The sequence below is a fragment of the Chiloscyllium punctatum genome, chromosome 2, assembly GCF_047496795.1.
Source record: "Chiloscyllium punctatum isolate Juve2018m chromosome 2, sChiPun1.3, whole genome shotgun sequence".
Taxonomy (NCBI): Eukaryota; Metazoa; Chordata; class Chondrichthyes; order Orectolobiformes; family Hemiscylliidae; genus Chiloscyllium; species Chiloscyllium punctatum.
In genome coordinates, this window is record NC_092740.1 from 32,189,987 (window position 1) to 32,202,764 (window position 12,778).

Here is a 12,778-nt window from a genome sequence, read left to right on the forward strand (position 1 = left end):
GATTATCAGAGGACATGTCTGCAGGAGTTTTTCAGAGTGTTGGCCGAGGTCCAACCATCTTCAGCTGCTTCATCAATTACCTGCCCTCCGTCATAAAGTCAGAAGTGGGGATAATCTCCAATGATTGCACAATGTTGAGCACCATTTGTGACTCCTCAGATACTGGAACAGTCCATGTTTAAATGCAGTAGGGCCTGGACAATATCCAGGCTTGGCCTGACAAGTGGCAAATAACATTCATGCCACACAAATACCAGGCAATGACCATTACCAAACAGAGGTAATTTAATCACCCCTCCTTGACAATCAGTGGTGTTATCAACACTAAAATCCCCAAGGTCAACATTGTGGAACTTAGGATGACCCATTGACCAGAAACTGAAATGGACAGTAGCTACAAGAGCAGGTCAGAGGGGAGGAATATTGTACCTCTTAACTCCCCAAAGCCTGTCCACCATCTATAAGGCATAAGTCAGAAGTGTGATAGAATACTCCCCATTTGCTTGGATGGATGCAACTCAAACAACACTGAAGAAGCTTGACACCATCCAGGACAAAGCAACCCGCTTGATTGACACCACATCCACTCCCTCTATTACCGATGCTTAGTAGAAGAAGTCCTATCTACAAGGTGCTCTGTAGAAATTCACTAAAGATCCTTTGACACCTTCTGCTAAACCCATAACCCTTTCCATTTAGAAGGACAAGGGCAGATACATGGGAATACCACCATCTGCACATTCCCCTCCAAGCCATTCACCATCCTGACTTGAAAATATATAGCCGTTCTTCACTGTCTCTGGATCAAAATCCTGGCATTCCCACCCTAAGGGCATTGTAGGTCAACCAACAGCAGGTGAATTGCAGCAGTTCAAGAAAGCAGCTCATCCTCACCTTCTCAAAGACAGTTAGGGACAGGCAACAAGTGCTGACCCAGCCAGTGATGTCCACGTCCCATGAGTGAATAAATTAAAAAGAAGTGTCATTTCCATATAAAAGGTGTTTCCTTAAAATAATATGTGAATTAAGAACTGATTTGTAGATGTAACTCTCCTTTAGACTGCGAGGGATTAGAATTAAAAATACATACCAGCATCAAAGCAGCAGTCTTAAACAAGGCTCAGGATTAGTTTCTTGAAAACTACAGCCAGAGCTATTCAAGTAAAAGTTATAAAGTTATTAACTTTAAATACATGTACAAACATTAAAAGTAGCTAAGGATGAAAAGTACACAAAAAGATTAAAATAAGTTCAGTCTTTGAAACTGTTGGAGGCCAATTGCTTTGTGAAATAACTCTCTCTGATGTGGCGGGGTTAAAACACGAAGGTAGATTCAGCAGCTGTGACGAATTCTGTATCTAAATAGCTGGTGTTTGTCCTCTTAGTCATTAGTTCTGCTTGCAGCTTACCTGGACATTTTCAGCAAAGAAGCAGTCAATTTCTGAATACCTTCCTTTTTGTGCCGCTGTGGCCCAGAAACCTCTGTCAGGATGTCTCTCAGAGTTCTTCCTGGTCAGTGTGCACAAAATGGCTATTTGTAGCCAGACTTTATCCAGGCCAAAATTCAACATGACTGCATTAAACATCCAAGGTGTTTTTGGCTTGGCAGATTATTGGAACAGTCATACTGGAATATCTTTGAAGTACCTTTCTAACTCATTACCATTTCCATAGAAACTATGCGTTTTCTCACTTTTAGAAGAATTAATAGCCAACCCTGAAAGAGCCTTGCCTTTTAATGACTGTGATTAGCTCCAGAGAAGAGTCTGACGAGATCTAAACAAGCACCAAAAGGTGCCAAAATGTCTGTCCAGCCCTGTATTTTGAAAAAGGCTTTTAAATACTATTTATAGATTTGAGAGCAAAAATATACCTTTTAAAGTTGCTGCCTATAAAGTCTCTAACATCATAATTGTTCATCGTAACACTTGATTGACATTTTCTTTCCCTCTTATCTGTTTAATTGTTTCTTAACATTAACTAAAGCTAAACAGAGCTGCTTTGGAATTTGGAAACCTCTGGAAAGCAGATAAAAACTTTAGAAAGTGCTCAATAATTAAAGAAAATATTGAGATGTTGCTCTTTGGTAAACACAAAACATTATTCCCTTTATGTTTCAGTGCGATAAGCAAAAGTAAAATTGATATGAGGTTAAAAAACGACGCAGTAGTTTCCACTTCGGGTGCATTTGCTGGCTTTGTGCCAGTACCCAAAAATTATCGCAATCCTGAAAAATGTTTCATCTCAAATTAAGTTACGCATCTCTGAATTAGTTAAATTGAAACAAAGATCCACAAACGCTAGAGACGTTAAACAAAAACAGGTATTGTTGAAGAAACTCAGTATTTGTGGTGAGAAAGCAGAGTTAATGCTTCAGTTCTGTTGAGCCCTGTTCAGGGCACTTTACCTATCTCAGCTTAACTGCTGCTGAGATGCTCTTCCATTGTTTTGTTGCATATGGGCCTGACTCTACCAACACCACCTTGGTCAATCCTAAGCGGAGCCCAATCACTAACCCTGACCCTAACCATAACCAAAAACATAACCCTGATCCGGCTTGAAACCTTAAATCTACACCTAACCCTTACACTAAACCTAACCTCAATTGTAACCCTAAACTTAACTCTAGACCAAACTCTAACTCTAACCCTAACTGTAACCCTTACCGTAGCCCTAATCCTAACCCTAACCCTTAACTTACACCTGGCTCTAGCTCTAACTCTTACCCTATCCTTAACATATCCCTAATCCCATCCTTTGGCCTTCCCTAAACTGGAGGTCATTGAAAAGTCACCCATCACAACCTGCACTATGCCCCATTTGGCCCCCATCTTGTTCTCACTGACTTACACTGGTTCTCGGTTCAGCAACATTTCCAGGTTTGTGCAGACCTAAAATCCCCAAGATATCTGCACACTTCCAATTCTGTCTCGATGTGCACCAGGTTTCAATTTCTTTACCAATGGTAGTAGTGTCTTCAAGTATTGAGGCCTGAAGCCCTGGAACTCCCTCCTGTAAGTTCTCTCCCTCGCTGTATCTCTTTCCCCTCTGAGATGCTCCTTAAAACAAACTTCTTTGACTGTATTTGTCTTAATTTTTTTTAGTGTGACTGTACTAGATTTTGTCTCATAATACGCCATGAAACATTTGGCATGTTATATTGTACATAAAGAAGTGCTATATACTTAGGAATAGTTGCAAAAAATTGCTTTAAACATTTACTTTATGTTTTTTCAAGTGATAGACCATTAAGATGCAGAAGTACAAGTAGGTCATTCAGCCCATTGAATCTGATTATTCAGATACAGTGTGGAAACAGGCCCTTCGGCCCAACGAGTCCACATCGACCCGCCAAAGCACAACCCTCACAGACCCATTCCCCTACATTTACCCTTTCATGTAACACTACAGGCAATTTAGCATGGCCAATTCACCTAGCCTACACATTTTTGGACTGTGGGAGGAAACCCGGGGAGAATGTGCAAACTCCACACAGATGGTTGCCTGAGGTGGGAATTGAACCTGGGTCTGTGGCGCTGTGAGGCAACAGTGATAACCACTGTGCCACTGTGCCACCCCACTATGCCTTTCAATGGCTGATTGATAGACCTCAACTCCACTTTTTTGCCTTTCTCCCATAAGACTTGAATCCTTTATAATGATTGGTAATGTTTGACTTAGCTTGCTGTAGGTAGATTTATCATTACTGAAGATTAGAATTTTTAATCAGAATTAAATCACTTCCTCTGAATAACTTGATTATAAATCTCCAAAATTCACTTTTTACAAAGTTCTGAAATCCTGTTTTGTTCTATCAAGGTGCATTAGTCATTTTCTTAAAGAGTTGGTAAAGCTGCCATAGTCCCACCAGACCATATGGCTGTTTCATTAAAAAGAGAGATGCAATTAATGGTGGTTTACCCTGAGGGTCACCATACCCCAGGCAAAGGGAGAGGATGAGAAGGAGAGCCCTTTCTGGTAACCATGGTGTGGGAATTGAACCAATGCTGTTACCATCACTGCACTACAAACCAGCCATCCAGCCAACTGAGCTACCTCCATTCTTTTAGAAGTAAAGCAAAAATTACATTTGAAAAATAACCTTTGTTGTCTTTGGATCCAAAAGAACCAATCAAAGAATCAATAAAATCCCAGAAGGTCCAGTAATATCCTTCCGGGAAGGAAGCCTGATGACCTCACCTAGTCTGGCCTACATGTGACTCCAAATAACGTGGTTGATTCTTAAGAGGCCTCTGATATGAATCACCAAATTATTCCAGTGGAGAAGGAGGCCGCTCAGCCCATTGCGACTGCACTAGTTTTATTACCTAGTGATAGTCTCCTGCCTTTTCCCCATATCTGCGTATTTTGTGGTCTTGCAAACTACTCAGTTTAAGGGCAATTAGGGATGGACAACAAATTCTTGCCTTGCCAGCGATGTCCATATCCGATAAAAGAAAGAAAGGAGGAAATAAAATTTGGGCATCTCATTGAATGTCTGTAAACGAGTGCATTTAGGAGAGACTTTCAAGAGTGATTACTCCATCCTGGGTGCTGCTTTGACCTCCTTCCAGGGTGATGTCTCTAAATGAGCAGAACTGACCCTGAAAAAGGAGTTCTAAAAAATTCAATTTATGCTTAAATGTTTATAATCTGGCTAAGCTGATTTTGGCTGAGTTGCTCTAAAAAATACCAAGGCAATTGTGTAGAAGCTCCGGGCCATCATGTTTTGGTAGTTATTCATGATTTAATTGACAAGATTATATGGTTTTCTAATGAACAGGAACGGAACTCCTCAGAAAATCCGAGAGGATTGCTTACACAGCACTTGGCGTGTGCATATTTTATGCCTTCGGTTACATGCTTCTGCCATTTTGTGCATATTACATCCGAGATTGGAGGATGTTACTGCTCACTTTGACTCTCCCAGAGATTCTATATGTCCCTCTTTGGTGGTGAGTAAACGCAGTGTTCATTGATTTAAGTTAAATTGCAATGTCAGACTAATATAGCTCCCATTCAAGGCAGAGGGTCGTTTAGTTTTGGAATTCCCTTTACCAAACCGTAATGGAAGTAGGGTAACTGAATATTTATAAGGCAGAGGTAGGTAGATTTGTGACTGACAAGGGAGTCAATATTTATCAGGTGTAGGAGTGAATGTGGAGTTGAGGCCACAATCAGATCAGCCAGAGTCTTGCAAACAGTTACACCCGAAATGTTGACTTCTTCACCTCCTGATGCTGCCTGGCTTGCTGTGTTCTTCCAGCCTCCTGCCTGTCTACTTTGGATTCCAACATCTGCAGTTTCTTTTGTCTCTGTATCAATATTATGCTGTAGATGGCCTGAATAAACTGAGGGTCAGACTTCTGTCCCTCACTGAATGAACTCCTGGCCTCAATAGGAACTAGACAACCTGAATGTCTAGCAGCTCCTCATATGATATGATGCCATAACTGGGAGTTGATCCTTTGTAAATGGACACTACAGTGACAACTAATCTGTTCTGCACTCATGATCAGTCACAGATGCAGTGGTCAGCTTTTACTCTGAGATAGGTGTTTCTTATGTAGTGATACTTATTCTAACTCTCAGAATACAAAAACCAGACATGAGTCACATTGTACTAAAACATTCAATGAAAGTTTACAATGGTTCCTGGTATCTCCTTTTCATTACAATCTGGGCAATTCCACATCTGGGCTCGGACTGAAAGATTTGGTCACAAATTGTAGCACACTTTTACCAGCATATCATGCTGCAAGTGACCCCAGTAAGACGGAGATTGTCACCTTTATGCCATCAACTCACTTGTCATAGCATGGTGATGACATCATGAGTATGCCTTAAAGCTGTATTGCATACTAGCTTTGAGACTATGAGGGGATGAATGGTCTGCTCCTGTTCCTATGTTTCTGTATTCTTATGTTCCAATATTCCTAGTTTCCTATAAGATATAACACAACAGCTCTGGCAGTCCCAGCAGTGCATGAGAGTGCTGAGTGCTGCTGGGATTATAAGAAAGCCCAGGGACAAGTGTCTCGGATAGGTAAGTCGGGTCTTCCTGCCAGGGAAAGATTGAGCAATTGTTGGGAGGTAGGTTTTGGGAGGCCAGGCATGAAAGAATGTATAAAGGGGTGGTTATGATCTTAGAAGGAATACTCCAGATGCATAGAGGGCATCCCATAAACATGTAACACCCCCACCCTTGCTTCTGGTCTTTTTATCAACTTTGGTGATAATATGGACTTCCTGCTGTTGCTACCTTGCACTGCTGTGCATGTTCGCACATTATGGCAGTAGAGGAACATTGAGATCCTGTCACTTAAGGCTCTCAATAAGCCTAAAGGCAAGCAGAGCACCATGCTTACATTCTCCCTAACTCTGTAACGTAGGGAAAGGTCAGCAGGTATGTAGGAGGGCAGTAGGCTAGTTACCTATTGTATATTACATGGCTCCTGCCAAACTTTGTGCTGGCTTTGCATGGGTGAAATGACCATTTTCTTATTTACCGAGTTGTTTCTTCAAATTGTAGGTATATACCTGAATCTCCTAGATGGTTGCTAACACAAGGTTATGTGTTTCAAGCTGAAGCTATATTGAAAGATGCTGCTCGGAAAAATGGCATTACACATCCTGGGGTAATATTTGATACAACGTGCCGTAGTACGGTAAATATGTATTATTGTTTATTTGTTCGTGTCTTTCTTTGGCACTGCCTTATGCAGGGTTTAAAATCTTTTCAATGTGTTTCGTACTCTTCATACAACATTTAGTTTTTTTTTTAGTGACTGAATTAAGAAATTAAGGATCCCAGACTGAGTACAGCCAAAATGGAGGGAGAAAAGGAGAAGATGCAATAAATCTGGTGGTGCTGATTAGGGTCATCCAAGGTTGTGTTAGCACTGTTAGGATGTGAAGGATATGTACACCTTTTAGATTCATCGATCTCCTACTCCTTTTTCCTCCAGGAGCCTGTGGATAGGAATAGGCATGAACACAATTATTTGGATCTGATTATAACTGCCAACATAAGGAATGTGACAATCCTTTCTTTCTTTATATGGTGAGTGGAGAATTCATTCACAAAACCCTCCCAGCAAACTCTACCGCCAAAATCTACATACTCTCAAAGAACAGTTATCATATTATTCTGTTAGCTTTCCCCTTTTAATGAAGGATTCTTGCATGCATCGCCACAATTTCTTTGAAAGACATGGTTTGGTGGAAGCATTGTTGTCAGTAATTGAAAGCAAGGAGGGTAATCTTATTGGGAACTGAAGAGCGCAAATCCTCGTAAAGAATGGCACAACCTATTTAGTGAGAGGCAGCCAATTGAGAAAACCCCACAAAGAATATTTAATCTTTCTGTTCCTTGATGAGTGAACTACCAGTTATAACCAGCAGGAACAAAATGGCACGTGGGGAAGATCAGCAGCTATAAAGCTGCCCGGGCTAGGCATCAGGAGGAAGCTATGGACATCTTGAGAAAACCCATTGAAGAGGTGCTAGGAGTTGGAGAAGACGAGTTAGATGTCATCCTGACGATACAAGACATACAGTCGGTGGAACAGAATTGTTTTACTCAATTACAGTGGTCTCTTGAAATATATTTGATTACCTTTGGAGCACAGATTTTTTTAAACAATTCTTTAGCTTTTGCTTCTTTCAAGGGTTTTGGAGGAGTAGGGAGCCCTCTGGCATGGCATAGTGAGTAGCACTGCTGTCTCACCGTGCCAGGGATCTAGGTTCAATTCCAGTCTTGGGTGACTTATTGTGTGGAGCTTGTATATTCTTCCAATGTCATCGTGGGCTTCCTCCAGATGTTCCAGTTTCCTCCCACAGTGCAGATTAGATGGATTGGCCATAATGTTCAGGGATGTATAGGCTAGGTGAATTAGCCACAGTAAATGTGATATGCAGGGGAATTTGAGTCTGGGTGGGATCCTCTTCAGACTTCATGGGCAAAATGGCCTCCTTCCATACTGTAGGGGTTTTCTAATGTTGTCCATTTGTTGCTTGGACATTTTGTCCACGTCTATTTTAAACTGTTCATATATTTGTAAGCCCACGATAAATCAGAAAAAAAAGCTCGCTCATGTTAAAATGTTTTAAAATTGTTCTTAATTTATTTTTCATACTCGCCTGATATTATCAATTTACTGAAAAAGAGCTGATAATCTCCCCATTTTTTTCAAGTCCCCTCGTAGCTTTTTTTTTTGAATTTTTGTGTAAAAATTCAAAGACCCTGAGAGTTTAATCCCAAGCTTTTAATAATGTTTGGGTCAAATATCTATGTAATATAATTAATGCAGCGTTGAAAACAAGTAAAGACAATTTGACTTTAATCTTATTAATGTGAAGGAATTTTAGCTCACAAGTCCTAATTGATAGTCTGAATTCAGAGGCACCACAGGCCTTAGAGCTGTATGACCTGGTGTGATTGCATTTGTTTGTTATAAAATGCTTTCATCTTCACTACCTCCCTCTTTTTGTAGATATTTAATGTAGCACACAGCTAAAAAACTGTTATGTGGTAAACCCCTGCTATGGGAAAATCCTTGCTCAGGTGAAGATCCATTATTCTGAGTCTAAATGGTTAACTAATAAAAACACATCCCTTCCTGTAGTACACATATTACCAGAGTAAATTATGTGAGCAAATGCTGCAATTCCTATTGCCTTTAACCTCAGGGAGAGTTCAGTTTCCTGGGTGAAAATATTCAGAAAATATGGTGGGCATTGGGATTACCACCTTCACCATGTTAATATAACTCTTTGATTTCTGAGCCTTCCCTGACAGGATGGAGAGGGTGTAGCTTAGTCACAACCCATAGCTGAGTCAGGACCTACAAAATATTAACACCCCAGAAGGGCATTTTCCTGCTACCCGCTACCACTGTTAACTAAAATGTCTCTGGGTTGAGATTTTAAAGTTGACTTCTGCTTTTCTTGCACCACTGAATCAAAGGAATGATTTTTTTGGCAGGAACAATGTACAGATACAGTGTAATCAAAATGGTACCATTTTGATAAGACGAGAGCAGAGGTATCTGGGTACATATTCACAAATCTCTGAAAGGTCTGTTGATAAAGTGGTTATAGGATACTTGGCTTTGTTAACCGGAGCTTTGAATAAAAAACAAAGTCATGCATAAGAAAAGAAATCTAGAAATCTAGAGGTCCAGACTAGCGGAATGGGTTTAACTTCCACCAATGTAGCATCATATCATATAAAAATAAATCTGGAATTGAATGTTGCTTTCGAGATACTGACCATGAGCTATAACAGATAATTGTAAAAATACAACCACTTCACTATTGCCCTACGTGAAAGGAAATCTGCCATCCTTACCTGTCAACAATGCCCATGTCTCCAAGGGAATATTTTCAAAATGTCTCAACAAATCTCTGGTTTGTACAAATCATTAGGCCTCAGTTAGAGTATTGTGTTCAATTCGGTGCAGCTCACTTTAGGAAGGTTATCAAGGCCATGCAAAGAGTGGAGAGGAGTCTTACAGAAGACTAGCAAGGATTAGAAGCTTCAACTATGGGGAAAGACGTAATAGAGATACGCTTAGTGGAATGACATTAGTAAAATTGCACTTCTAGGCACTGTTATATATGTATGCAGAGGCTGAAATGTAAGTGAGCCAATGGTAGTATATTATAAAATACCTACTGGACTGGAAACAGGCAATTCAGCCCAGCAAGTCCACACTGACCTTCTGAAAAGCTTCCTTCCTAGACGCACCCAATCTCTGTAACGCTTGACAAAGGGTCAGTTAGACTCGAAACGTCAGCTCTTTTCTCTCTTTCCAGATGCTGCCAGACCTGCTGAGATTTTCCAGCATTTTCTCTTTTGGTCCCTGTAACGCTGTATTTACTATGGCTAATTCACCTAGCCTGCACATCCCTGGACATTATGAGCAATTTAGCGTGGCTAATCCACCTCACATGCTCATCTTTGGACTGTGGGAGGAAACTGGAGCACCCAGAGGAAACTCACACAGAGACAGGGCAAATGCATAAACTCGACACAGACAGTCACCTGAGGCTGGGATCAAACCCTGCTTTGATCCAGCGGTGCTAACCACAGAGCCACTGTGCCACCCATGGTAGGGATAGAGGACAGAGAGTTGGGATAAGAAGGGCATTTCAGGATGGCAACCTGTAATGATGAAGTTGCACAGGAATCAGTTTTGGGGTCACAATTATTTACAATATGTATTAATGATTTTGATGAGGAAAGTGAATGCACTATAGCCAAGTTTGTAGTTGGCACAAAAATAGATGGGAAGGCAAGTGGTGAGGGAGACACAAAGAGTTTGCAGGGGGATACATACAGGTTAAGCTAGTCAACAAAAACTTGGCAGATGGTACATAATGTGGGGTAATGTGAGGTTATGCACTTTGCCAGGATGAGTAAAGGAGCTGAATATTATTTAAATGGAAAAAAAGATTGCTGAAATCTATAGAACAGAGAGATTTGTCAGCTCTCAACCACAAATTACAAAAAGCTAGCATCCAAGTTAAGCAGGTAATAGGGAGGAAAATGGAATGTTGGCCTTCATTCAAGGGGAATAGAATAAAAAAAAGGGAGGTTTTACTAAAACTATACAAGGCACTGGTTGGACCACAGCTAGAATATTGTGAACAGTTTTGGGACCCTTATCTAAGGAAAGATATACTGGATTTACTTCCTTTCCAAAATCCAAAATGATTAAATTTTACATCTAGTTGAAAAGGGGGGATAGTGGATCGAACACTTTAAACTGAAATAAGGGTAACTTTGTAAGGAATGGAAGCTGAGCTAGTTGTAAAGCCTATGTAATTCGATATCTTTCTGCCTCAGTTGTTATAAATATAAAGCAAAATAAAATCAGGCCGATCAGACTATTTGATGTGTGTCAACCCCCAGATGAGCATCTTTCAGCCACATCAAAGCCTTCTATTTGTCTCTTGCTCATATGTTTATCCAGCTTCCTCTTAAATACATCTTTGTGATTCACCTTAAGCACATCCTGTACTAGTGAATTCTACAGTCTATCCACACGTCAGCTAAAGAATTACATAGACTGTGCAGCACAGAAAAAGGTCAATTGTCTTAGTCAGTCCTTGCATTTGTGCTCAGCTTGAGTGGTTCCTCTCATCTTATTTCCATCTAACTTTATCAGTATAGTGCTCCATCCCCAACTCCTTCATGTGTTCACCTGGCCTCCCCATTTCTGGATCTATGCTGTTTGCCTCAAATATCTGCTGTGGTAGTGGTTCTGCACTTTCACCACTCTCTGTGCAAAGGAATTTTGCAAGCATTCTTTATTGGATTTATTAATGACTATCTTATATTTGTGAACTTTAGGCCATCCCTGAGAGTGGAAACACTGCAAGCTAAAAGCTTGTGCCATTTGGACAAGAGAAATATTCTCCAGTATTTCAATGGCACTTAACTTCAAATGCTATTCCTCAGCCTTGCAATCACTAGTTTACTTAACGTACTGGATTTTTTGACATTAAAATTTTAACAATTGAGTGCAGAGCTGATACACCCATCTTGAGAGGTTATAAGGTGCTCCCAGGCATTTCATTTCCATTCATATCAAGAAGAATTTAAAATATTTGCAGTAAAGAGCAATGTGTATTTTTTCTTAGCTGTCACTTTGTTGGATGAAGGAGAATAGATGAGGTCTTTCACTCCCCTTCAGTTCAAGTAGAGCGTGTAGACAAGTGGAGCCTATTTAAGATGGGGGGGGGGGGGGGGGAGTCTTTTTCCAGAAAAACAAATCCAGCTGATTGCTTCAAAATCTTTAAAATCTTTAGGCTTCTGATCCTGCCTTTTAAGACAATAAATACTTTCACACTGAAATAAAGTTGTCACTTGCAATTAAGTCTATTTCTAGAGTTTTCATCACATGACTTGTACCCACTCACCAGTCATATTTCAACCAACACATCCATTTTTGTGATGCACCAGCTTTCTAAGCCAAATAGAAAGCTGAAAAAAAAACTAATTGCCCACTTGTCAGCCACTCTTTATCCCTTTTTTCTTAGATCTGGTGAGTGGCAAGGGTGGGTTAGCCCAGTGACCAGTTCAGTTGGAGTGATGACTCGGGTAGGGTGCAGGATAAAGCACAGGTTTATTATCAATATCAGTCATTTTGTTCATAAAGACCTTTCCTGCTCGTTTTGTCCCACACTTACCGTCAAACTATACAAATCAATTGTTTTCCTTTGATAAAGAGAACTGTCTAATGGAGAGACTTGTGGACTATGGTAATTAACTTTCTATATTGACAAAGAGAAATATTCAAAGAAAATAACAAGCGAAAAACGAAAAAAAAAGTCTTTTTAATGTCTCGATTTTTCTCCAGGCTTGCACACCGTGGAATCCTGAAGCTCAATTTCTGGAGATTCTGGGTTCCTATCTGGACAACAAACAGAGAGACAGCTAGTTATCATACAGTCATAGAGATGTACAGCACGGAAACAGACCCTTCGGTCCAACTCGTGAATGCTGACCAGATATCCTAACCTAATCTATTCCCATTTGCCAGTACTTGGTCAATATCCCTCCAAACCCTTCCATTCATATACCCAGATCCCTTTTAAATGCTGTAATTGTACCAGCCTCCACCACTTCCTCTGGCAGCTCATTTCATACACATACCACCTTCTGTAAGAAAAAGTTGCCCTTTAGGTCCCTTTTAAATTTTTCCCCTCTCACCCTAAACCTATGCACTCTAGTTCTGGACTCCCCCGCCGCAAGGGAAAGACCTTGTCT

The 12,778-nt window shown here is 40.5% G+C and overlaps 1 protein-coding gene across 1 annotated transcript in view; it reads left to right on the plus strand.

Moving 5' to 3' along the window:
• The window catches only part of LOC140495792 (organic cation/carnitine transporter 2-like), a 93,779-nt gene that overhangs the window by 52,409 nt on the left and 28,592 nt on the right, over positions 1–12,778 (plus strand). Inside the window, exons 6-8 of the mRNA XM_072594908.1 lie at positions 4,784–4,955; positions 6,533–6,668; positions 6,969–7,063. Coding sequence (XP_072451009.1) covers positions 4,784–4,955; positions 6,533–6,668; positions 6,969–7,063 — 403 coding nt within the window. The remainder of the gene's footprint in view (positions 1–4,783; positions 4,956–6,532; positions 6,669–6,968; positions 7,064–12,778) is intronic.